Source organism: Ixodes scapularis, unplaced genomic scaffold, assembly GCF_016920785.2.
Source record: "Ixodes scapularis isolate PalLabHiFi unplaced genomic scaffold, ASM1692078v2 PGA_scaffold7__128_contigs__length_106722199, whole genome shotgun sequence".
NCBI lineage: Eukaryota > Metazoa > Arthropoda > Arachnida > Ixodida > Ixodidae > Ixodes > Ixodes scapularis.
The window spans coordinates 36,351,622-36,377,273 of NW_024609882.1; the positions used below are offsets into that span (position 1 = coordinate 36,351,622).

The following is a 25,652-nucleotide window of genomic DNA, read 5'->3' on the forward strand; positions in this document are numbered from 1 at the left end:
CGCTCTAAGCTCGTCCACTTTGTTGCCCACTCCTGAAAGATAATCCACCTATATGTTTGGCATGATTTGCTATTTTTTCGACAACATTGAAAGATAGCCCACTTCTACTAATTGCAGGGCCCTGGTCAACGGTGACTGGGAACGAACGACAGTCGAATTTGGTTCATTGCTCTTCTCTCTAATCTTAAAACTTGCACTTTTCATCTTTTTCTTTTTATTGCACACCTAAAATTAAAGGGGCCCTGCAATGACTTTTTGACTGGTTTTCAATTTGCACTGAACCTGAGCGTACTGAACGCAGGAACTTAATCAAACTTTTCTTTTCTCAAATTTCGCTTTATTTTAAAAGTTATAGGGAAATTAGAATTACAAAAGCAAGCAAAAAATAACCTCCTTCATGACGTCCTAGGTCCTGGCTTGAGTGGCCTTGAACTAAAGGAGGAGTAGTGAGCTCATCGAGCGCTCACGGCTGCCGCACTCCGTGTCAACGGCTCGAGAGGGTGCCACTAAGGCACGTGTTGGATACGCTGTATGAAGCGGGCGGCCAGGGCAGCTAGCATTGCATTTGCTGCGCGACTAAACACTAATTCAGCATAACGCTTCATTGGCTACAAACGACAGCAAACACAGGGTAAAGATCAGTTCAGAACGGGAGCCACTTCGCGCTGACGCACCGCCAAATGGCCAAATCGCCAGTAGGGCCCGCGCCGAAGGCCTTCGGAACGCTCGGAGCCGGTCGGATTCTTGAGCTGGTATACGACCGCAGCGCCGCCGCTTACATCCGGGACCTTTCTACGCTCCTCGTTCGTCGTAGCCTCATCCCACTAGCCTTTTCTAGTATGCGCCGTGTTTTTCCGCCGCTTGGTGGTGGGTATATTGACGGGTCATTTCTCGTTTCCGTACTATCTAAACTGCATTTCTTTCTTTTCTGACCTAAAATAGTGAACAAAAACTACTTTCATACATAATTGAAACGGTTCGCGACACTTATAATTTGTATCTCGACTAAAAAAAAGATTTTAGCGGCTTTGACCAGTGGCAAGCCCAGGACCAAAGACGTCACATTTTGCGCGCTTTCGGTACCGCGGGTCGCCCTCGTCGGTGGAGGAGGTTTTTGCGTCGTCCGGTTAAAATATGATGCACTGATATTTAATTACTCTCTCCGTGCCCGCTGGCTTACCCGAATCCCAAGAGACGTGGGAACCGCAAAAAAGGTAGACGCTTAAATATGATTGCATTTACTTTCTTTTACTTTAATTTACTTTCTGTTTTCACCCTATTTGCTTTCGATTTTAGATGGGCTATCTATCGGGATAATACGGTATGCGCAAGCAGGGGCCAGTTTCAATATCCTCACCAACGTATCAAACGAGAAATATAACCCTGCAGCGAATTCGCTTAGTTAAGGGTCATACCGATGGAAAAATATATTTTTATTTACTGGAAAACATGATTCCTTTATGTATCACTAGTTAAACTTACTTTTTCTTGCAAAGCAGAGTTGTGGTGAGCCTGCAAAGCTTACAGTAGATGCATTTGAGGTACTGATAGAAAGAGAATACTGGTGTGTTTTGGGCACAATATTACATTTTATCGGGAAATTCTCGAGAAGCTTGCGGTTGGGAAGCTCTCGCTCGAGAGGGTCAGCGTTCAAGTAACGTCTTCACCACCGTCCTTTCCTCATGCCGCAGGAGCTTTGAACGTAACCTGCTCACTTACCGTATGCTGACTAGGCTGAAGCCACCAAAGGCTGCACTGGACAAAGGGGCGGTGAGTCGCGTCTTTTCGGGCGGCACTTTGTCCGAGCTGCACATATCGAAGAATTGTCGCTTCAACTTGTCTTTTAATTGCCTCTTCTTTTGCTCTCATGGGGAAAGACGTCGAGAAAGGTGAGGTAACCTTGAAAACTCTAAACGTGGAAAGCCTGATCGATACTACTGGTTCTAGCTTTAAGTTAAACAAATAAATTCTAGGTTTTTTGTTGTTGTTTTCTTGAGGGGGGGGGGAGGGGGAAGGGGAAGGAAGGGAAAAGAAGGTATGGAGGACAGAAGAAAGGAACATAAAATCATGAGCCATTCCACTCTGCGAAGGGGGATGACCAGCGAAGCTGTTTAGCAGACGACACAGACGTGACACAGAATTTTAAACAAAGGTGCAGACATTTATTGTCTTGATCGGTGGTCATATTGACGAAAGGTACGCACACACATGTCGAGGACCATCGCCGCCCCGAGGGGCCGAAGGAAACTAAACATGCGTGGCAGGACTACCACATAGCGGAAGGAAAGGAAACTAGGCACGCAAGCGCTTGGAATGACGACAAAGAGGGGGCGGTGCAAACCCTCTCCGAGTTTTTGTTGACGCGCACGAAAAGTCCGTGGAACCCTAGCCATAAACAGCTTCTCTGTAAAATCCTGGCTCGAGAGGAATGTGAATCCCCAAAACATTCTGTCTCAGCTCTACATGTTTGCAGGCAACTGTGGTTCAAAAGCTAGTCTGGCTACTGCGTGCGGTCGAGTAAGCGCCTCCAACTGGCACCGGGACGGAGGCGTCCAGAGGGTGTACTTGCGGATATGCATAGACGAATTGTTGGCTCGGCGCCAACGGGCAAAGTTGCCCCGTCTTTTAGTCATTGACTGGATGAGAGTGACAGGAAGGTCGTTCGGTTGACCCGCCTCCAGCGCAAGCCTCCTATCTTCGGTGACGCTTTGTCGCCTCACGAGCCTGGAGGGTGCGTGCAGTACCAAAAGCGTGACAACAGGCAATGAGCAGAATCGTAGCAACTACTCGAGAGATTGGGAGGGGCAACGTCGGGTGGTTGGGGGCAGATAATGGGCAGGGGGGGGGGGGGGGGTTCTTCCCCCTTGTTCCAACATTAGTGGGCCCAACGAGCACATGCTGAAGGCCGGGCATTTGGAAAAGACGCCCTGTGCTTGCGGTCCTCTCAGTGACATGATCAGTCTACTTAAGGGGGGACGCTTCCCAAAAATGTGAATGTCTAAAACAACTTGTCTGATTTATATAATATTTACAGGGCTTGTTTCTGTTGATGTTGAGAACATTTGTGCCAAATTTTGTTAACTTGGGTGAAGTACAAAAAAAATTGCCTATGTTTAAAGATGAAAGTGGGCGTGTCTGCGTAGGAAAACTGTCGTTCTGAAATTACCTATAAATTTGTCATTTACATGTGTTATATTGCTTTAGGACAGTTCAGAACACATAACTATGGAGCTGTATTTCTATATTATACCATTTTTCGTGACAAAAAAGTCAGATAAACACAAATACTGTTTTTTAGACTTCCATGTCCACAGTTTTAGTTCATGATCATGAAAAATGACAAAAATAAAAAAAATACAAGCTCATAGCTATCTTCCCCTTAAAAGTTCCCCCCAGAATAGCTCATAAAAATTAATCCAAGTTACGTAATAACAAAACGATAGTTTTCCCAAAAGTGAAATTTACGCCAACAAGGGGAATGGCAAAAAATGTGTTCAAAGTGCTCCATCCTCTACCTTTTCTTTGTTATCGGTGGACCGAAAATAATTTATGAAAAATTAACTATACATAGTGTAAACTAATGAAACTTTCTGGGAATACTCTCTAGATGTTTGTGGATGTAAATATGACATTTTTCAAAATCAAGATTTTTTGCAGACATCGTTCTTTCTGGGTAGTGTCCCCCCTTAATGTCGACAGCAAAGCAGGCAAGGTTGCCTGTCTATTGCATACCAGACGGAAATCCATTAATTCTGGCAAGTGGCAGAGTTGTTGCGACAACACTAAATCTTTTCTTTTTTTTTTCTCCCGTTTGCCGTTGTAACGGTGGCGTAATTCCAGGGCTACCGGCTGGCCGTGATGCATGTGGGAGCACCCTGTTGCGGCATGAACGCCGCTGTGCGTTCTTTCGTCCGGAACTGCCTCTTCCGTGGTGACACGGTCCTCGCGATTCACGACGGCGTCGAAGGCCTAGTGGAGAACAACGTAAGTTTGGCGCCTCGTTGGCATTGTTTTGTACTTGGTCAAAACCTGTCTTCTTTATTTCACTTGAGACTCCCGCGTCCTAAGCTGCCGCCACTCGCGCTTCAACGTCTCGGTGAACAACCGTAATGTTGTTTACCCTCTCCCTCCTTCCTTCTGGGGCTCCACGGAGTTCTCTCGCCCGCCGTTGTCTCCGCTCACCACCCGTAGGGGCGCCCTTTTTGGGCCAGTCTCGTCCCTCGCGGCGTTTGTCTTTTCCTTTCAGTGTGGATGCCTACGTCAAATTTTTTATGCCTCGACAGTTATTAGCCTTCAGAAATACGTGCCATTTGCGACCTACGTGTTTGGTTGTGGCCGGGCTCGGCAAACGTTGGTGCTGGCTAGGGTCAGCCTTGTGCAGAACGATGTTCCGTGTAGGGTTGCTTATGGAGTGGCTCCCGTGACGGCTATGTTGTGTTGCGATCTAAATGGGTACGGTCAAATGCCTCTACTAATGAAACGCCCATTTGACGAGGTAAAATAATGTTCCGGCCAATCTCCTGTATGTTTTTTTGTGACTACTACAACGAATTCTTGTTTAACAAATATTTCTGCTTAACGAAGCGATTGCGCGACCCCACTAAGCAAAAACGACCGGTATGACGAATTTTCTTCGTGAAAAGTAATAGATTTTGCGTAAATTGTTGCTCTCTAGTGACGCGCATAAGGAACAGAAATACTGCGTCAGTGACAACAATTGAAACCACTGCTGCGCCGCTCGTTCTCAGTTTTGAGCTTACATAATTTGTTAGTGTGCAACCTTTTGTCTAGATGGCACTACATGATTATGTTGCTTCCTACATACGACACCATCGGGACTTCCTAACATTGCTGCAAAGTGCTCACGCACGCTCGTGCACACTATCGTTTTGCTCGTGCCGTTGAGTATGCGCCAGTCCGCTTCAAGATAAGTTTTTTTTCGACGCTCCGTCTGGGCAATGCAGACACTTGTCTTCTTATTTTGCGGGTATGTCAGCATATTTGAAAGAACCCTTGCAAACAAGAGTAATAAAAAGGTATTTTAATGAGCAGTCGCAACATTTTTATGCTCGGCATTTTTTCGATCGACGCGCCCATCTTCGTCAGGATTTACCATGATACCCAATCTTGTTCGATCTAAGTCCGAAAATGTTTGGCGTTGGAGCGATAATATGTGGTTGAGGAAACGTGATTGGGGTCAGTGCAGTCGCTTCGAGAGCCTCCTTTGAATGACACGGGGAGGTGCAAGCCGTTGCCCGATTTAGAAAGGGCCAAATTTACACAGTCGGCTAAAGCCTCTTATGCACTGTTTGATCAGTGGTCAATGTCGATGATCTAGTGATTATTGCGATTCATATTTCAATCGCTCATATTTGGACAGCGGGAAACTAGTAGTTTGCATCGAGGAGCTCCTGGTGTCTCGGCTGTAGTTGACAAAGTTTGCCTTTGACGGTACCGGTGGTGTGATTGCTAGCCTGGTGTGTCTTTAGGTTATGTCATGCAGTGGTGAGTGCATGAACGTGTGCCAGTATAATTTTCATTTAGAAAAAAAATAAAATAAAAGGTAATAATTGATCCCAAATGCCTGGAGTCTGCAGCGTGAGCCTTCGCTCCACATGTCTGCAATGCGCAAGCAGACACCATTCTTTCTTTTGATAAGTCAGTTGTCATTTTACAAAACCTTGTTTCTAATGTCGTTCATAATGTTTTCTAAAACACCACGAATGTGTGCAAGTACCTCAATTTGCGATAGCACAGATTGAGTTTTGCGGGATAAATTTTTCACACTCAACTAATGCAACAAAGTTACCTTTACTACAGAAGATTTCACCAGTCCTGCAGACTTCATTATAAAGGTGTTTGATTCTATTGAGCAAATGCCTCTTTGGCTATGGAAAAGTAAATTTACGAAAAAAAAAAGAAAACAACATTAAGAGTGCAGTGTTGCGCTCCCTTAAAAACCAAGTAGTCGACTCAAATGCGAGTTGTTGTAACGGTAGTGGAGGAATAGCACAGTAATGGAGTAGTATTACTTACTAGTGGTAGAAAATGTTTATTTATACTGCTTTAGAGTGTAGTGGATGAACGCTAAGCGGTATATAAGAAGTGCGTCCAAGAATGTCGCAAGGCTATGCAAAATGGTGATTTCCAAAACAGGTTCCAACTTCCGGCAGCTTTTGCGCTGTCTTGCATATAACATATCCAGCTGCTCAGTGGGCATGGTTGGGTCATCAAGAGAATTATATCTCTAATGTTAAATAACAAAATTGACAATGTTAAAAAAAATTTTTTTTTGATGCTCGGTTTGGTTTTGTGTTTGAATCTCCGTGTGGACTGCTGTTGGTGTTAGCATGTTAGTGTGGACAATTGTTTCTTGTACTGACATGTACCTTGTGGGCCAGATCCACAGCATCCAGTGGCACGAAGTGGCCGGCTGGGTGGGACAAGGCGGAGCTTTTCTGGGAACAAAGAGGCAAGGCTGTTTTTCTTTCGTTGCTACTTTTGTTTTATTTTTGAAAGTCACATTCTGGTGCTAGCGAGAATGCTGGTTCACGCATTTGTGTTCAAAGTTTTTGTGAGCTTAGAACAAAATTCTTCCAATGTCCAGGACGGTTCCCGGGGACTTGATGGAGCAGATCGTGGCCCGGATAAAGGAACACAAGATCCAGGCGCTTCTCGTCATTGGAGGATTTGAGGTGTGTACTTTGGTTCTGTCTTCATGGGCTGGCCTTTCCTTCAATTTGGTTGAATTTCCTGGCACTACGGTCAGCGACATTTTTCGGATGCAAACATTTAGGTCATCCTCGATTATTCCGGCATCTTCGCGGGACTGTCATTCACCCTGCAGTGTTAATGCTCGACGGCAACTGAAATTTCGGATGCGGTTGAACTCATAACTGAATTTTTTGGACGGAATGTTTGCATTGTTTGCACCTTGCTGTGAATCGTGTAAACCGTGTGGCCACCTTATTGGTTTTGAGTTGTGGCCTCGATATTCTCACGGGGGACAAGTGACGAGGCGAAGAAAGTTTTGTGACCCGAGAGCTTACCGCGGAGAATGCGCCCAAATCCGGCGGCTGATACACTTGCGAGGTGGCACGCATTCAATTCTGGATACTTTCGACGGAGGGACACACGTATTGCACTAATTCGGATCACCGTCCATCTTATTTTTTGTGAATTTAGGGGTTCGAAGTTAGCAGGGATAAAGTTAGCTTCTCTGCATCGTTTCTATTCACACTTTACTTGTTTCGATTTGCGTGCTCCAGGGATACCACACGGTCCTGCAGTTGGCGGAGGCACGGGAGAGACACCCCGCTCTGCGCATCCCCATGGTGGTCATCCCAGCTACCATCAGCAACAACGTCCCCGGGACGGAGTTTTCGCTCGGCGCCGATACTGCGATCAACGAGATCACTGAGGCACTGCTTACTTTGCTCATTGCTCCTCCTTAGCATCGGATCGAAGTGTTAAGCAGGGGGCGATTGTGTTGACTCTTGTTTACATTAAGGAGCAGACGAGGAAAAAAAGTGAAAGCTGTTTACAACTCTTTGTAAAGCCAAATTAGAGTGCAGCTCTTGAGGAGGAGGATGGAAGGGTACTGAGGGGAGGGTATACCTTTCCTCCCTCCTCCTTATCCTCCTCCTCCTCTCATTCTTCAATCTCCTCTGGGGGGGGTATGTGACTTTGGCGGGGGGGGGGGGGGGGGAGGGGGGGGGGGCTTGCACGGTGCATTATGGGACATTTCCCATAACGCACCGCGCGGTTACGCCGACGCCAACGCCGACATCGCTCAAGCCGGAAACGGGTGCCTAAGAGCTGTGCTCTAAAAGACATACTAGTTGGATCTCATTTCTTGTCCTTGCCTTTTCGTGTTGTGGTCGTGTGGCTTATCAAAGGCAAATTTGTTGCGTGCGGGTTTAGACAGCTGTAAATTATGCTATTTAACGTTACAGTGCACCAAAAGAAAAACACTCACGGACATAGGCACACCAAAAAATAACACAGCATTGATTTCCCTATACCCCCCTACGGGGTTGTACTCCCCTCCCCCTTGTTTTTCCGAAGGCACCCCCTTAATTCACAACGACTCCTCTATTCTCGATGCCCCCTCCCTTACCCTAACCCCCTCTAAAAATTTAGACACTCCCCCCTAATTTCAATTCCTGGGGAAACCCCAGTAACATAGGCACTCGGCGCTGAGCAATAATAATACAGCGCTGAGCAACTGTGTTATTTTTAGTGCGCCTGTGTCCGTCAGTATTTTTTTTTTTTGTGCACCGTAACATTTAGCATGATGCCATTTCGAAACAGCATAATTTACCTGTTAGGACTGCTGGCTGGGTGAGTTGGTGGCTCACCAACTCGCCCAGTCAGCAGTCCTAACAGGTAAGTTATGCTGCTTCAAATGGTATCTCTACTCCAAGAAGATAATTTGGGCAGTGCAGGGGTTTTAATTTAGACACTTGGTGAACTAGTGGGCGAGATCTGCGGCATCGGTTGGTCGCTGTAGTCTGCAATCTTGCTGACTTTCTCGCCGAGCATGCAACTGAGAGCCCCAGTATTACCGCTAACCTGAGATATGTAGTAACGTAGAAAGTTGAGCTAGCTGGTACTTAGAAGAAATACCTAACCTGAGATCTACACATATCACCCGGTGGTGATTATGGAACTGTCTATGGGCACAATGCTGTGATGCAATTGGTGCACCATTTGTGCCAAACTGCGCCAAGGCACTTACCCTGCTACATCCTGCTACATTTTGCCAAAATGCGAAGAACTTGCGCGAACATTGCGCCAAAACCTATTTTCACTTTATTAATATTGACAGTATAATAAAACAGTCACTGCTAAGTGGCCTGATCAATATGGTAGTCTTCTGTAAATTTCGAAAACTTCCGATTATTGCCTCGAATAACGTCATATTTTCTTTGATCTCTGTATCAAACATTGCTAGTACTTCGAAGTTTAGAAATATTTCTCATGGTCGTTATCTGTTCTGGCTAGATAACTAGCATCAATGAGTACACTTATCACCGTGCCGTGGTGTACTGCAGTGAAGTGACGACCACATACCGTGTTTACTCTCATAACGAATGCACATTTTTTTCCGAAAAATTGACCTCTATATGGGAGTATTCATTACGCGGGGTAAATTTTTTGCATTTACACACTTTGCGCAAATGTCACTTTAGGTGCCAATATGACATGGCAGGGTACTGTGGCACGTCTCCACTGATGGAGGCACGCACATGGCTGGTCGTGGGCGTGCCACAGTAATCATGCCCTATAAATTGCAAAACTTTTTTAGGGCGCTTTTGGCGTGCCTTTAGCTGAAGAAAAAGCGCGTTACGAAGCTCACTCAGCACGAAGAACAACGCAACCGTTCTTAGGCCTAACCACTTTCACTCACTGTCCAGAAGTGGACTACAGACGACAGTGTGTTTGTTGACATCAATGCATCCAATAGGCAAAGAATGTCCGGGGTTGGGCAACGCATATTTATTGTTTACATGTTGATTTTTTTTAGCGAGAAGTTTTGCTTATGAAATGTCACTGATGTTCATAATCAAATGACAAACACTTTGTTTTCTACCTAAACTAAGAACTGCAGCTTTATTACTACATTTAAAACATTAAAAAAACATTTAAAAATGGGCGCTTAACATTATTATATTTCAAAATTATTTCAGTGGAATATATTTATTTGGTTTATGTTTTCATATGCCCTTCATCAATCAGCATCTAGTTACTGTGCTTTTATGCGCAATTGAACAGCTAGCTAGACCCTTAGGCCTGCCATGCTGATGATGCCATCAAAAGGTTTCACAGAAACGGGAAGGCAAAGCAGACTTAAACACATAATTCTTAACGTGATATTCAAACTGGTATCAATAAAAATGAAATGTGTTATTACGCTCCAAAAGTACTTCTTGCAGCTCCAAATTGCACTTTTGGCTGCTCCAAAAGGTGCTCCAAAATCACTCTGACCAATCGCATAGCTGTACAATGCCTCATGTTTTCAACGCACCATTTAAGTTCCCAAAAGGTACACTGAACACCTACAAAGCCTTTTTGTTCACTGCCTGGATAGCAACATATGGGTTGTCTGTCACAAAATAAACTTTAAGAAAACAACCCGACATAAGAGGCATTAAAAAAAAAAAAAAAAAATGGAGTTCAGTGTTTTTTTTTAAAGACCGGCTCTCGTGCAGCTTGGCTCTCACGTGGCTTGACTCGGCTCGTCTCGCAGATCTGCGACCGCATCCGGCAGTCGGCACAGGGCACCAAGCGTCGGGTGTTTGTGGTGGAGACGATGGGGGGCTACTGTGGCTACCTGGCCACTTTGGCAGGCCTGGCCGGGGGCGCAGACTCGGCTTACATCTACGAGGAGGACTTTGGCATCAAGGACCTAATGGCGGACGTGCTGCACATGAAGGTCAAGATGTCCGAGGGAGTCCAGAGGGGCCTCGTGCTCAGGTGGGCAGCCCCGACGCCAGATTCATAAAGGCCGGTTCAAACATGCAGCATAGCACTTAGACAGCACTAAGTTTAGTACCAAATTTTGCGCTCATTAATGGCATATCTTCTCTCTCCCCTGAGGCTTCCTCCTCACAGCTCGTGATGCCGCGAATGCCTTGACGCAGCGAGATCGTTTTCGTGAGCTCCGACGTTGGCGAAAGAAGCGCTCTTGGCACCGAGTCATGTTCTGCCTGCTGTCGCAGTGAGATGGCTTCACTCTGAGAAGGGCAGGATTTAATTAGGGTGCCTTCATGTGCGCTTTGCTTGGGGTGATGACATCTGGCCATTTTGTGTCTAACGCTTATTTTTCTTTTTGTTCTGAAGCGCGTGAAAGAGCGTGTCCCTGCATGCGCTCGTGGCGCTGACTGTGCTACGGCGACATTTTGTTTCCTGCGATTCCTTTCTATTTTCCCTACGAGCGCATGCTGTCGGCCTCGGGTACTACAAACGATGGCATCATCCTAAACAGAAGGACATTGAGGCACCCTAGATTTAATGTATTGAGGCAAGCTCAGTGCTTCGACTCTGTATTTTGCGCACACTGTTGAACGTGTTGTTCTGAAACGGGTGTTTTTGTGCACACCGTAGAACGTGTTGTTCTGAAACTGGGATAAGTCACTGGAATCGTGAGCGCTGCGACGCGTCCCTGCAATGCCTTGGATACAAAATATGAGACGGTGCCACTGAAGCCGCTTACTTTTGCTGCATCAGTGCTAAAGTCGACACTATTTTCAGCACTGGGTTAGCATTGTGCTCTACATGTAAACTGGCCTTTACTCTATTTTTCACTCAGTGTATTGTCAGCGGGAGATAACTTGGCCTCAATGTTTTTGTTCTTATGAAGGGCACACCCCTAATATTCCAGGAAAAACGGTGTCTTGGTAAAGCAATTGCTTTACTAAGACAAAGCAATGTAATAAGGCTCCAGGAAGCCGCAGAATGGAAGCTGGCATTTGAATCTCTCGTCAAAGGAAGAACCTGATAGGAAGAACTTGAAAAGGTTCCTATCAGGTTCTTTTTACCAGCCCCGAGTACCTTCGTGATTTGCATGACGCTGTAAGGACAGGTGGGAACTTTTTTCAGCAGGTTGATTTTGTTGAATGGCAAAGATGCGACTTTCTATGCCATTGAGTCATGACAAAACAAAATATGCCCACGCAGCTTGTTGTATAACATATTAAGTGTGCTTTGGGGCATGCATTCATTCTGAGAGATATGGGGCTAACGAGGTCATTCCTCGTCCTTTCTTTCACCCTCTCTCTTCGTAGGAACGAGAAGGCCAATGAGAACTACACAACAGACTTCATCCACCGCCTGTACTCCGAGGAGGGCAAGGATGTCTTCTCTACCCGCATGAACATCCTCGGACACATGCAACAGGTATCTGACTTCACCGTTTGATGCTTTGAAACCGGCAGAAAAAGTTCTATGCACCGAGCGCGACGCAGTTAGCTTGCATGCTTGATCACCCACTTTTATGTCATTAAAGCTACTGGTATGGTAGGATGGGAAGTGTTTAGGATGCTTTTAGTAGGTAAGAATACTTAAAAAAAACTTTATGAACAAGTCATGACATCTCTGTATTGCTCTTGTTTCCACGGGTGCCGACATAAAACTTTGTCAGCCCAGAGGAAAATACCGTCTGCGAGCATTCGCTACTATACGAGAACTGAAAATTACCCTTTGGGATCTTTTAGGCATTGCCAAATGCAAAGTGTATCTATGATGAGAAGGAGTTTGTTTTCAATTCTGTCTCGCTATATAATTAGTGGGCTTCCTCTAAAAAGACTCTTCAGAAAATTTGAAGCGTTCTGTAATTTGCATGTTTTAAGACTGCAAAAAGAATGAAGAAACTGGTGTTTTTACAGAAGTTTTGGGATAGTAAGTGTATTTTGTCACAGACGTTCTCTTCGAGACCAACATATACACCTTTTCCGCGTAGTCGTCGCCATCTTGCGTGTTGCAGCGACAGCCGCGCCGTCTGGCGTACGGTTGTTGTGCGCCCATTTTGGTATGCGGAGAGCAGCGTTGTTCCTAGCTCCCGCGTTGTCCCCATTGACCCCGTGCATCGTATCTTCATTGTTTTCCCTTTAGTGAGTTCTTAATTTGTTATTGAAAGTGTGAATTATTCTTGTGTTCTGGCGTGTTTATTCGCTTTCATGGCACCCGTTGTTGTGCCAACAGCGCCGAGAGGTTCGTCGCCAGCGTCGCCGGTAATTGAAATCTGAGGCATGTTCACTTTTCCTGAGGACGTTTACCAGTGTTTACTCTTCGCGTGTTGTTGTTTGTGAAGAATGACAGCCTTCTGCGAATGACTAACGGAGGGTTTCTATGCGCGAGTGAAGGCGACCCTGGGCATAGAAGTATCGTTTAATCGTAGAAATACTCATAATGGGGAGTTGGCGACGCGGGCCGCGCGGTTTATTGTTATGGTGCACCGTCGAGGTACGATCGCTAGTTACCGGGACATCTCTACTTCGTATGACGCCCAGATGCGTCGGAACTATTCAGGAGATGGGGGTGAAAGGGGGGGGGGGGGGGGAGGACGACGACGATTTTGCACCCTCTTTTCGTATTGTTTCCATTAAAGTACATTAACGGGCGTCGCTACCGAGCAACACACAAAATTATAGTGCACATCCTCGTAGGAATGAACGGAATGAAAAACAAAACATGAGTAGCCAATAACAATCATTACACCCAGGGTCTTACATTTGCACCACAAGCTGCAAAATTCTTTCTACATTTGACTTATCGAGGCCTATTACTGCACTTGTAGATATCCGTTTCTATTTCTTTTAGCTTTTTTTTATGTGCTGATATTGCATCGCTTCCCCGCTGATATCAGCGGGGAAGCGATGCAAAATGTATACGTTACAGCCGCATTCGCTTTGCGACTTCTTGTGTTCAATGCACAATTTGTCGCGCGCTATCTTCCGTTTTCGGAAATTGCTGCTGCAGCCAACGACTGCGCAGTGGCAGCCCGATGACCAAATATGCGCGGACATGATACATCGACGTATTAACCCACCTTATTACAACTCACTTCACTCTCAAGAGCTTCAAAACCCATTTAACGCGCACCACTTCAGCATCTTGCCAGCCGGCTAGGCCTGCTCCCGCATACCGGAAGTGTTAGAACCGGAAGAACTATTCCCGCTGTGCGCCGAGTCGAGGCTACGCACGTTATGCGCTGGGTCGAGGTTAGACGGAAAAGGTGTATAGCGAGTAAAACGCAATCTTTGCAGCATTTTTTTTTCTCTCATCCACATATTGTTGTGCCATGTTTTTTGTTTTTTTTGTTTACCTAGTTAATACTACAGATTTAGATGGGTCCAAGTAGGAGTGGGGTACAAATCGAGAACGATAACAAAACAGCATAGAAAAGCACGACTATATATGCCTAATTGAAAAAATATAAAAAAAATTCAAATAAACAAACATAAAAAATTAAAAAAATAAATAAATGGGGAAAATGGTTAACCATCAATTGTTATGTCGCGAAATGGCCTAACATAAAAGGAAAGAATTTACCAATGAAACCACGTTCAGCAAGACGTTCTACTTCTTGAACAAAGTTAAGTTCAACAAAGAGCTTGAGTGGTAATGAGTTCCAATTGTTAATAGAGCAAGGAAAGAAGCTGAATTCAAACAAGTTAGTAAGCGCAGTGAGGTTTCTCCGACAGCCAGAAAACTCAAACACACAGACGCACGGAGTGCAGGCCGTCAATGGCTCATGCCTGCGCATTCAGCTGAAGTACAGCTGAGCTGTACTTCAGCGATTGATTGCCATAAAACTTTCGATCCACTGTCCATTGTGAGGCAGCATTGCCAACTGCGCCATACGTATCTTGCCTGTTTCGGTAGTTTCCAATTCAACGAAGCCTGTCTTGAATGCATAACGACCAACAAACATACAAATATTAATTTCATTTACCTCTTCTTAAATGGGAAGTTTGAAAATTCCGCCGATCAACCCCGATTGGTCAATCTCCAATGCGCGAGCAAGACTCGCAACTCCAAGCGATGCAACCTTCGTAACCGCCGCATCGGGTTCGGTCGCAGGGTGGCAGCCCCTCTCCGTTTGACCGCAACTTCGGCACCAAGATGGCCGCCAAGGCGTCTGAGTGGCTGTTGACGCAGCTCAAGGCCTACGTGCAACCCGACGGCTCGGTGAACGCACACACCCCTGAGACTGCGACGCTGCTCGGCCTGGTGCGCCGCCAGTACCAGTTCACGCCCGTCCAGGACCTCAAGACCCGCACCGACTGGAAGTGAGTGGCGGTCGCCGACTCCTGCTTTCCTACCGTTGGAACCGGCCGGCATGCGGAGCGCAAGTTCGTCTGCTTCCCGCAGGGCAGTTGCGATGACGTCGCAACACCAAGCTCTCTTATTGGCTGGTGGAAAAAAAAATAGTGGGTAGACCTGAGGCATCTAGCATTGGGTTTACCCAATGATCAAAGCCAATCAGAGCCCGGCGTTGTTCTGACTCCTGTGCAAGAAGCGGGCGACTCGCTCTCCGCATAACTGCGGTGCCCGTAACGTGCCTCCGACTGATTGTTTGCCAGTTCTCCAAATACGGTTTCTCAATTCCTCTCCGATGACGGCACAAAAGTGTCGTGCCGTCGCCGGCTGCGATCCCGGCGGTGCCGCGGCAGCAAAAGCGGACGTCGCAGACGCTCGTTGCGCTGCAGCCCGACGGTCGACAAAGGCCCTGGCAGCCGGGAGTCGGGATGCCGCGACGGCGGCGACTCTCGCGTTTGCTCATACTTTCTGCCGGAGCTTCTACGATCAAATCACCGGGATCGGGATCGCTGCGTCCAACGGCAGGACACTCTGGCTCCCGTTGCACCATCCCTTGCCACTTTGAGACCACTTTTGACACGCGGGCGGTGCGGGACGATAAACGCACCATTTGAAGACTCGTTCCAGGTGCCATGGCGTGAGGTCGGCCAAATCTCGAGAACGGCTCGAGTTAGCCGCCTCAATGTGTTTGGAGGTAGCGTGCACATAAAAAAGATCAGAACGTACGTTAGTCCCCCGGATAAAGTCGGGAGAGACAGGAGTGTGCGGCGAGTTTCTGAGCCGTCCCGTAAGATACGTTTAGATTCGTTCTGGTGCCGAGGGAGCGGCGTCGTCGACTTTTTGCGAAGCGTCGAGGCAAGTTCAAAGTTTACGTGGTCACGTAAACAGCAACCTCGAGCGCCTAGCAGCTGCAACCGTAATAACCAGAGCCGCTTCACTACCACGAGGGATAGGGTAAGGTGAGCGATTTAGTTCCCACCGGGGGACACATTTTTGCACGAAGGTAACTGGCCGTGTTATTCTATTTTCGTAACCACATCTCATGATGCTCTAGGCTCGGAAACCATTCCTAAAACACATTCCGTGTCGAAGAAACACAGTGGATTGTGCGAACGTCTGAACCGAGAACGTCATACTAATGGTTTGACAACAGGAAGCGTGGCCGTTGATTCGTTCCCCCTCTCATATTTTGTATCGTATTTGTGCGACCTTGTTGGGGCGTGGCCAATAGCCAGCAGTGTCCTTACAACTAGCGTGGCGTTTTGTGCTAGGGAGAGAGAACGGGGTGAAGGCCTCGTATCTAGGGAATTGTTAACTATACACGGCACACCTACGTGGTACAAAGAGTCTAGTGGTCTCCTACACTGATGGTCACGGTGCAGGAGTTGTCTTTATTGCATCAAGTTGGATGCCAGCGTTGCAGGCAGCAATATTTGCTCTGCTGGCATCTCATGTAGGGAAGTCAAAAAGCACACCAAACGTTGCAGCGTATATGACGTAGGCAGTGCAGCATTGGCTGCACCACACGTATGGTCCGCTATATTAGTAGATTTTATTAGTTTGGTGTTTGCTTTTGCTGGGCAGTTAATACGCAGTTCGATCACAATAAATATTATATTTGACTTGTGGTCTCCCCAGATAATGTTTCCACAACAGATCATACAACGATTGTCCGGGTCCTCACTTCAAGCTTCGAAATTTTATATCTCTGGAAGAAAATTAGCTACGACAATCACATATAGCTGAATGCTTCTCCCAAGAACATGGCTCTCATATACATTTTTTATGTAAATATAAATAACTGTAACTTGGCTCATTGATTGTATGGTCTGATGTGGAAACGCCCTAAAAAGAACTGAATTGTTTTCTCACTAACAAAAATTTAGTGGAGTTGCCCTTTAAAAGTTTCAAACAGCAGTACAAAAACCAGTATTCTTCACTTGAACATGACACGGTGATTCTTTCAGAACACTGGCACTGTTATTAAGATATACCGATTTTTTTTATTATATGGTGACAAACTAAATCTTCAAATTAGCTTGAACGCTCAGCAGTGAGAATCGTGCTATTGTAAGTTGGAGGTCCGTCAGTCGCATGATTGATTTCAAATGAATTCATTGAATTCTTGCGATGCTCTGTGCTGCTGAAACTACTATGTTTTGGTCAGAAATGGTGGTGCTAATTCTGCCACCGAGGCAAAACAAGCTCAGACAAATTGGAGCGTTCCATGCTAAAGCTTGAAAACGTATGCTGACAAAAGGTTGTGGCGAGTCGTGTGGTTGCGAGCTGGTGCATATACAGTATATCCTCGTTACAACAGATCTGGTTACAACAGACATTCGGTTATAACATACCGATTTCTGAAGTTTGGTTGGTCTTTCTATCTATGGCGTTGAGCCAACCTCGCTTATTACATATTCTGTTATAACATACATTTGGATATAATGGACTATATAAGAATGTTTGTAAGTAGTTCACCATTTCATTATGGTGGACCCTTCAACAGCAGTCATTATTTCTGACATTACGCGACTTTGGTTTGGTACCGGTGGCAACTAATTTGCCAACTGCTGTCATTGCGCTTGGCGCCTCATAAGCCTTTTATGACCCAAAGCGTGCAGGGATGACGATCATCAGTACAGCTCAATAAAGCATCACTACATTCTTTCAAAGTTCAAAACTTTCAATGAATCAGTTCGTTCCCAATTATTCTTTCTCATTATTTCTTTACTGTAAACGACTTATTTTTCGCGGGCTCAATATTTCGCGATTTAGGTCAAAGCTGAAGTTTTGGAATAGTTTGCGGGTTCTAATTTTCGCGACGGGGTGGGATCTCAATATAGATTCCAATGTATTTACGTTTTATCGGAATTGTTTGCGGGACCTATTTTTCGCGAATTGTAGGTGATTCGCGGAATTCGCAAAAATGAGGTCCTTGTGAAAATTAAGACGTTTACAGTACTTTAATTTATACTACTGGTCCTTGTTCAGAACCGTTGAAGGAATGGTACATTAATGTCAATATACAGAAACAAATACATGGTCAAATTTTATCAGTCTCACTGGCTAGCACAGATTCCAGTCATAACCCATGTCAAAGTTTGTAGTAAGAATATCTGCGTTCTGCATATCATACTCCTTTTACAACAGACCAAAGTATTCATCACTCTCAAGGTCCATTGTAGCGATTTTATACTGTATTATCGACAGAGAATTTTATTTCTTCTCCGATACTTGTGCAAAGCTCCGTTTCAAAGTCTTAGTATACAGTACCACTACAAACATCTTGGAATCGCATTTTTCCATGCCAAGACATACCTTTTAAGGAGCACGGTGGAAGCTCTCCATTGTGAAAACTGATATATACTAGTGATATTATTGGTATCAATATTAAAGGTGTCTATACAGCAAAGATTGTTTCTCGATAAACTGGACTTCACTACAGAGTGGTTCTGTCATAATAAAATGGAATTTGTTTCTTGTTTAGACACTTAGTATTGTGCTTGTTTTGTCAGACTCTTGCATGTTTGATGCCTTCCATATGCCTGTGATGTCATCTTTTGCATGCTTTTCGTTTTTATAGTTTGCCTCTGCTGCTTGCTTTGCACTGCTATGCTTGAATTGTGACATTCTTACAAAATTGGATTTAGTTGCTGCCCATACCAAAGGTTTTGGTTTTGACTATGGGTAGACTCGGTTTAGTTTTGCAAAGGAGAGTCGTGCATCGTGCATTTGCTTGTGACCTGAAAGGTCGGCATTCCGGCCATCGCCAAAAGAAACTTTTTGCTAGTCCTGCGATTTGATGGCGACAGCAAGACCAAGATGTTGTCATTAGGTGAGACCTTTTTTTTTGTTTTTTTTTTAATGTTGACTGTTTTTGTTTGCCATGATGTCTGTGATTTTTGTTTTTGCAAGTGTAATTCATTTTGCAATCCATATTTTGTTGTTAATTAAGGTATATTGTCAGAACTATGGCTCTTCAAATGGGAATGTTATTGACTGTGTGTCTTTAGTTCAGCTTTGCTTGCATGTTGAATTCTGAGTGTTACCTCTTTTTTATGCAATTTTGCAACTAGTGTACTTTTTTTTTTCCTTACATACATAGCTTGTATCGGGGGTAAATACATGGCAAAATTTTTTCTCAATAATAATAAAATAAAGCTTCTTTAAAGGTTTAAAATCTTTTGCCTGACGATATTTTAAAATTTAATTTCTAAGGATTTCGTTTGTAGATATGAAACAGTTTACTTAGAGGAGTGTGTTGACATGCAAGTTTCAACCCCCTAAAACCTGTTGAGCAGGATTATCTATATAAAATATTAGCTGATAGTCAAAACATTTTTCTTGTAGCTGCATGCTGTGTATACCACTTTTTCTTATTTCTAACATTCTAAAATTTGCTAAAAGAAAAAGATTTTGTTGTTTACATAAATGCAACCTTGCTTGTTTCAATATGTATGCCTTTTTGATGCATTTTTCTTCGCTTGATAGTACTTATACGGAACATTGTCATTCTCAGTCTTTGTACTTTGGTACGTGTCCACATTAAGCTGCATGTCTGTCAAGAGTATTATATTTTATTTTAATTTTATGCCCTATAAGCAACACAAACCTCTTGGTTTGTTGGGTTACATTAATAGAGGTAGTAACTTAGCACTATATCCATTTGTCCTCTAGGCTCCCAATATGATAAAGGTAGTTATTTAAACTGAATTCAAGCACTGAACAAGTAAAGGGGATTCCAAGCCTATAAATGTTACGGTTAACATTTATTGTTAACCATGGCATTTATAACCTCCTAGTATTAGGTTATTCAAAAATTGTGGGCGGTATCCAATCCCAATGCAGACAACAGTGACTTTAAATAATACCATATACCATAATACCACTCTTAAAAATTTCAGCTTTTTTTCCTGGAATTTGTTGGGATTCTGACCTGTGATAGTGGACAAGGCCGGTGCTGCTGAGTATAGACGTGGTTGGTTTTATGACGACAAGTGCAGCCCAACTACAACATATTGCTGCCCTCTAAGCTCTGCCCTCTAAGCTTTGCCCTCTAAGCTCTGCCCTCTAAGCTCTGCCCTCTAAGCTCTGCCCTCTGCACATGCACTCTTGTCACTGCCACTATGAAAGATTCGTGGCAACTGCCTTTGCACAAAATCAGGTTTCTCGGCGAACATTTTCGAAAGAGTTAAGAAATGACTGGGAAAAGAGAGCGTGTAAATTGTGGACATGACGAGACATTTATGAACAGAAAGAACTGAAAGAACTGCCAAACTGTGTGCAAGCACGAGTTTTCAGTTAAGGCTGGTTCGCACTTCTGCAACGGACTCCGACACGACCGGTTTTTAAGATAGAAGAAAGAGGAGGATTGCTTATTTATAAATGCAAAGAGGTCACCCTGCATTTACTTCAAATAATTAATTTTACTGCCAGTACAAAAAGATTTCCATAGTTTCTCTTTAATCTAAACAAACACTATGTACTTGCAATCTCGGTAGAGGCTCAGATTCAGTTTTATTGCTTTTGTTATAAAGGGGTTTCCTGTTTTGCCAATGTGACAAGCAGATCTGATAGAACATTTGAATTGTTCACTAATGGGCCACACTTCAATAAGCAAAGGCTACCTATAGTCGTCTTAACCTCAAAAACCATAATAAAAAAAGATGGGCTCTTCACGGAGCATTAGCTATTATCCTGTTTCTGTGGTGAATTAAGATGTGCATTTTCATTCAATTTGTTGTTTCATTATAACGGTACATGTTTCAAATTGAAAAGGCGTCATTTTTTACTCTGACAACCAAACCTTGCAAGAACACTTTATGCAACATATGAACTACACTCGAATTTTGCTGTTAACAGAAAACCAACGTGTAGCGCTTGACTGATACACAGGTCACATGACATCATGATGCTACATGACCTCACGATAGTGTTACACGACGTCAAACCCTCGCACAGCATGTGCCCATCACATTCGCAAGACATTTCATGCGTCTGCGAGTTCATCAGATATGATTGAGACATACTTAAGCTTTTCTTGAGGGGACGATGAGTATGGTAAAAAATTCAGAATCGTAGATGTACCCGGTGTTGGTCGCTCCGCCTTACGGTCGTGGGATTGCCGTTGCAGGAGCCGCCTGTCGAAAAAGCAGTGGTGGCTCGACCTGCGCCCCCTCCTCAACATGTTGGCCACCTCTGACCGCTATCTCCGCGAGATGGCCGGCAAGCGTCCACTCCTCGTTGAACAGTCCATCACCGAAGACGTCGATGACGTCGCCTACGGCATCTAAGCTTTTCCGCCTCTCCCCAACTATACCCGGGTTTCTCGCCGGTTCAGAGCTCTTCTCAATTCTGTAGCATTGGAGCCCCTAGAGCCACTAAACGCGCCTCAGACCATTGACATTTCAGCCGTCCCGGTGCACAAGGTCATTGTTGCCAGTCGTTTGAAGCTTCATCCGAAATTGCTGGAAACCATTTTTTGTTCTCGAGAAATGTTAAAACAGTCCGCAACAGAGTGATACAGTTTCACCCGAGCTTCGTGACACCGTATCCACAGCTCAGGAAATCACATTTTTGGATCGTTACGAATGTTGGCTGCGCCTGTTCCGCACCAAACACTCGGGGTGTTTGGTGCCCACGAGAAAATCGAAGAATGAAGTGCTGGTACTCTAAGTGCAGTTTGGACCTAGTGGCTCTAGGAGCTCCCATGTAGAAGTTTCTGAAGCAGCTTGACTGACAAAGGCTTCGCGGAAGGCGATAGAACGCGGACGTTGGGGGCAAAGCGAACGAAAAAAGAGAGTGTCTTCTCGCGCTGCATTTCGTTCAGTGTTGGCACCCGTTGTTTGATAAATTGTTTGACTGAACTATTTCCGTTTTACCCTCGACGAGATCTCGGTTGCTTGGAGTTTGGCCGACGTTCGGTTCTAAGTTCTTTTTTTCAACGTGTTGACACACTCCACCCAAGTGGACTCCTGTGTTGGGTTTTGTGGGGAAGCAGGCAAATTTGTAGCGTGACATGGGATTGACAGCCACGGCAAGGCGGTACAACCTTGTCCTCTTGTGGAGGCAATCTGGCAGTAAGCCGCATAAGTTTTAGGATTGTTGGACGAGCGATTGTGTCATAGCGTTACCCAGCCACCCATTCAGAAGGTTAGTTATTGTCACCCGAAACTCCGAAACCTGCAGCCAGTGTAAATATTTGTATGCTAGATTCAGTCTCCCATTGTGCAATGTGCTTATCTTTGAACTCTGGTGTGACCTTCATTGTTAATGAGCTCGAGATTGCACAAATTCTTTTCGAAGCTGCATATGAATTGTGGGGTTATAAAAGCGTGTGTCAAACTTCTTTTGCCATTTTGACTCCGGTTACTTTGAGACATGTGCTACACCACTGAGTTTTTTTTTTTTTTGTACTGGTGAAGCAGTTTTGGATGTGAAAAAACACAAGGTCGTGTGGAAAAAAAAAATAGCAGAACACTAGTACTATGCCAAACCTTACCCCTTTTACATTAGAAGGACGGCTTTTATAGCTGAGAATAAATTGCTGCTCTAATGTCACTGAAACATCTTATTCTCCTAGAGTATTGTTGTCACGTATATTGTCAACCACTGACCACTTTATTAGGTCGTTTATGTAGAGTTAGATGTTTTCAGAGTTTGTACTCCGAGTTTAAAGACCGACGACCAGTTTGCGCTTTACGCTTTTCCCCCCGCTTCCTCCTCTCCCCCCTTCTGTCCTGTCCACTGTTGCCTGTTTCCTCCTCTCCCAGGGTGAGGAGGATCTTCTGCCTTGCAGAATCCCGTGTCTGGTCGTCGGCCTTTAAGCTTTTGACAAAAGAGATATATTTGGGGTTTAATTCTCCCTAAATATTGTGGTGTGATGTGGGTGAAGTTTTCTTTGTGCAGTGCCTTTCGTGGGCAGCTACTGTTGTAAGATCTGATTGTTGACTTCACCGTTGGTGACAAGTGTAGAGGAGCTCTTGTGCATGTTGTGTGTAACAAGACCTCCCAAATTTACTTCTATACTGTTACGTTTTTTGTTTCTTTTTACTCGGGACAACTAAAAAGGAAACTATTCTCCTTCCCATCCCTAGATTGAAAAAATCTTTTCCTTTTTCTGTGGGAATTGAGACACTCTTGCAAGAAGGATTTCAGAAGAAAACGAAAAGGCTGGGGAGGAATCGTCAGCCATCCTGAAAATTACTTTCCTAATTTATTGAGGCTTTAATAATTTACCTGAGACTGCTTCAAGCATTGCATATATTTGTCATGTGTGTTTGTTTTTTTTCGTTATAGGATAAATCATTGAAATAATATTGATTCTTCAGTGTTTTGCCGTACACTTGTTTTGAGCTCAGTGCCACAAGTGATATGTTGGAAGTGACTGATTTGGGAGGCTTTGCTACGCAGAAGTATATTATAAGATGAAAATGCACTGAATACCTTTATGTTACTGATACCATGTTCCTGCATCTGTTTCTTTTTTTTTTAAGAGGTGCTACAGCACTTCTTTAGAAAAGTAAATTGGAGCTTTAATGATAAAAGGCGTGCAACCTTTAACTTCGAGGCTGTTGTATGTTGGTGATGGTTTTTGCTTTCTTGTTCTTGTGCAAAGGCCGGTATTGTGTTCTTTCGTAAAAGTATCGGCACATTACTAAATAAATTGTAGTATCAGTAGAGTAGTTGTGCCGGATGGAGCCTATTTTAAAGACTTCCAATAGTCTTTCAAAATGTTGTAGATGGGTATCTTTCTTGGGGATTTTATCATTTGTGTACTGTATCTGTGTGTGTGTGCTCCATCCACCCAAAGAATTATCTCAAAATTTAATGTTACTCATCTCTAAAAAGAAGTGTCATGTGTATTTTAAGGATGTTTCCTTACTTGAAATGCTGGTTGCACTGACGTGCATAATTTTTATTATTATTATTATTATCATCATAACTTTAGAGTTCATAGGTTCTGGTTCAAACAAGAATATATCAGGATGAATGAATTCCTCTGATTGGATGCTGCAGTCTCCTGATTCTCCAATGAGGACGTTGATCTTGTATTTTTATTGCCGATTTTTTAACCTAGACGCTCTCCAGTGATATAGCATTTTTATTTTATAATAGCCTAGTCATTGTACCTTTTATTATTGCCCTCTGTTGAGTTTTTGCAGTTTGCATCTTGTTTAATTTCCTTTCTTTTACCCAGGGCATTATTTACATCTGTTCCTGTTTATAAGAGGACTGTGGCTAACTTCCAGAAATCTAGTTATGTGTTCAACCGTTAATATAACGTGCGAGCATCAGCTGGAGAGACTACCTGCGTCATCTGCTGGCACAATCTGGCAGCCCACGCTGCTGTTCTTTTCTAGTGTCGCACTCCCAGGATGAAAGCGATAGCTGGTGCTCGCTTAAATGTTCTACAATCAAATTCTGATGAGCCTTGCATACCTTCAGTACGGCGTATATCAGCGTCATCTTCTGCTGTTATTTGCTCTGTCATATCAAGGATGATAGCAGCAACGCAGTTGTAATCCAATGCTAAGCAGGATGTAAAAAAAATATTTAAAAAGCTTTATTCTCTGCGGCATCATCGCTCTTTTCGTTAGGCGGCGGTGATATCAGTTTCGGTTACTGCTCGCGTGTTACGCTTAACAGTTGAGCACATTGTAGTTGGAGACGTCAAAAGTGACACGTTGTGCATGTTGTATTTTTAGCTCGTAGCCAAGACACCAGTGTTCTTTCATGTGTTCCTACGCAGTGCTATTTTTTAGGCAATACGAATAGCTACATGTGTGATACACTAACTGTGTTATTTCTATACAAGGTTTAGCACGGCCGCCTCCCACCTTAGGACGCTTTGGGACGTGTTTATTGTCAGTTACGGAGTGGGCCTGGGGAGGTCGGGCGTCACAGCTGCTTGAGGTTGTGTACAATGTTTGCTGGAAGCCAAATAAAGTCTTAGACAGTGAAAGGAGTGCTTTATTGTAATTCTTTCTTCCAAGCTCTCACCCAAGTGGAAGGCTTGCTTAATATTTTTTATCACCTGCAGTCGACCTTTCTATTCCCTCAAATTATTTTAAAAGCTTGGTCATGTTGGAACTGTCTAGAATATGTGGATCTTTTTTTACTTTGTTTGGTATTTCTGTGTATGAAATGGTTCATGGGCTTTTATTTTTTTGTGTTGCGATGTAATGTAGCTCTTGGGTAACATCAACAAATATTTGCTGGACACATCTATAGGGTCGTCAAGATAAAACCGGACAATTCACCATATTGCCGTGTGCATGATTGAGAAGATGCGCTTCTCCGTTTATCTAGAAGGTTCGCATACACTCTTACCTTGAGCGTAAACGATAAGGAGGCCTGAAGGACCTTACCCAGTCAGCCATAGCTCTTTCCCGAACATTCTAGGTCAAATATTTAAGATGACGAGCATAGTAGATAAAGAGCCCAGCGCCGTATTGCCAATTGTTACGCTGTTACGCCAAAGCACCGTCGCTTGCCGGTGATGCTCGCTGCTGCCTTTCCCGACGTGTGTTCTTCTCTTCATCGTTTGTGGCACAAGTTTGCCCCCATTAAATCCTTAGTTCATTCCGTTTTCTTCTGCCTCATTGTCTGTCATTTGTGACAGACGATGGAAAGCACTCTGAGGCAGAGATAAAATTAATATTGACCGTTTTTTGTGCTTCGCTCGGTCTGCCGTAATGCGTTCCTGGCTCACAGATTGTCTGAACGTCTTGGAAATGCTGTAAACCTGTGTCTTCTTATTGCCATTGCACGCAATGATTTGCTTAGGCGACTTTCCGGCGCGAAGCGATTCAAGTATTGCTGCC

General features: G+C 44.3%; 1 protein-coding gene across 2 annotated transcripts in view; it reads left to right on the forward strand.

Moving 5' to 3' along the window:
* Positions 1-25,652, forward strand: part of LOC8041825 (ATP-dependent 6-phosphofructokinase) — a 48,640-nt gene that overhangs the window by 15,955 nt on the left and 7,033 nt on the right. The window contains exons 11-19 of one of the 2 annotated variants that reach the window (XM_029981144.4): positions 1,692-1,770; positions 3,841-3,984; positions 6,402-6,472; positions 6,608-6,695; positions 7,269-7,421; positions 10,253-10,479; positions 11,790-11,901; positions 14,587-14,795; positions 20,960-24,794. In XM_029981144.4, the coding sequence (XP_029837004.2) occupies positions 1,692-1,770; positions 3,841-3,984; positions 6,402-6,472; positions 6,608-6,695; positions 7,269-7,421; positions 10,253-10,479; positions 11,790-11,901; positions 14,587-14,795; positions 20,960-21,119 (1,243 nt within the window). In that variant the 3' untranslated portion in view covers positions 21,120-24,794. Of the gene's footprint in view, positions 1-1,691; positions 1,771-3,840; positions 3,985-6,401; positions 6,473-6,607; positions 6,696-7,268; positions 7,422-10,252; positions 10,480-11,789; positions 11,902-14,586; positions 14,796-20,959; positions 24,795-25,652 lie in introns of those variants that run through there. The other variant, XM_029981145.3, reaches the window with a different exon arrangement.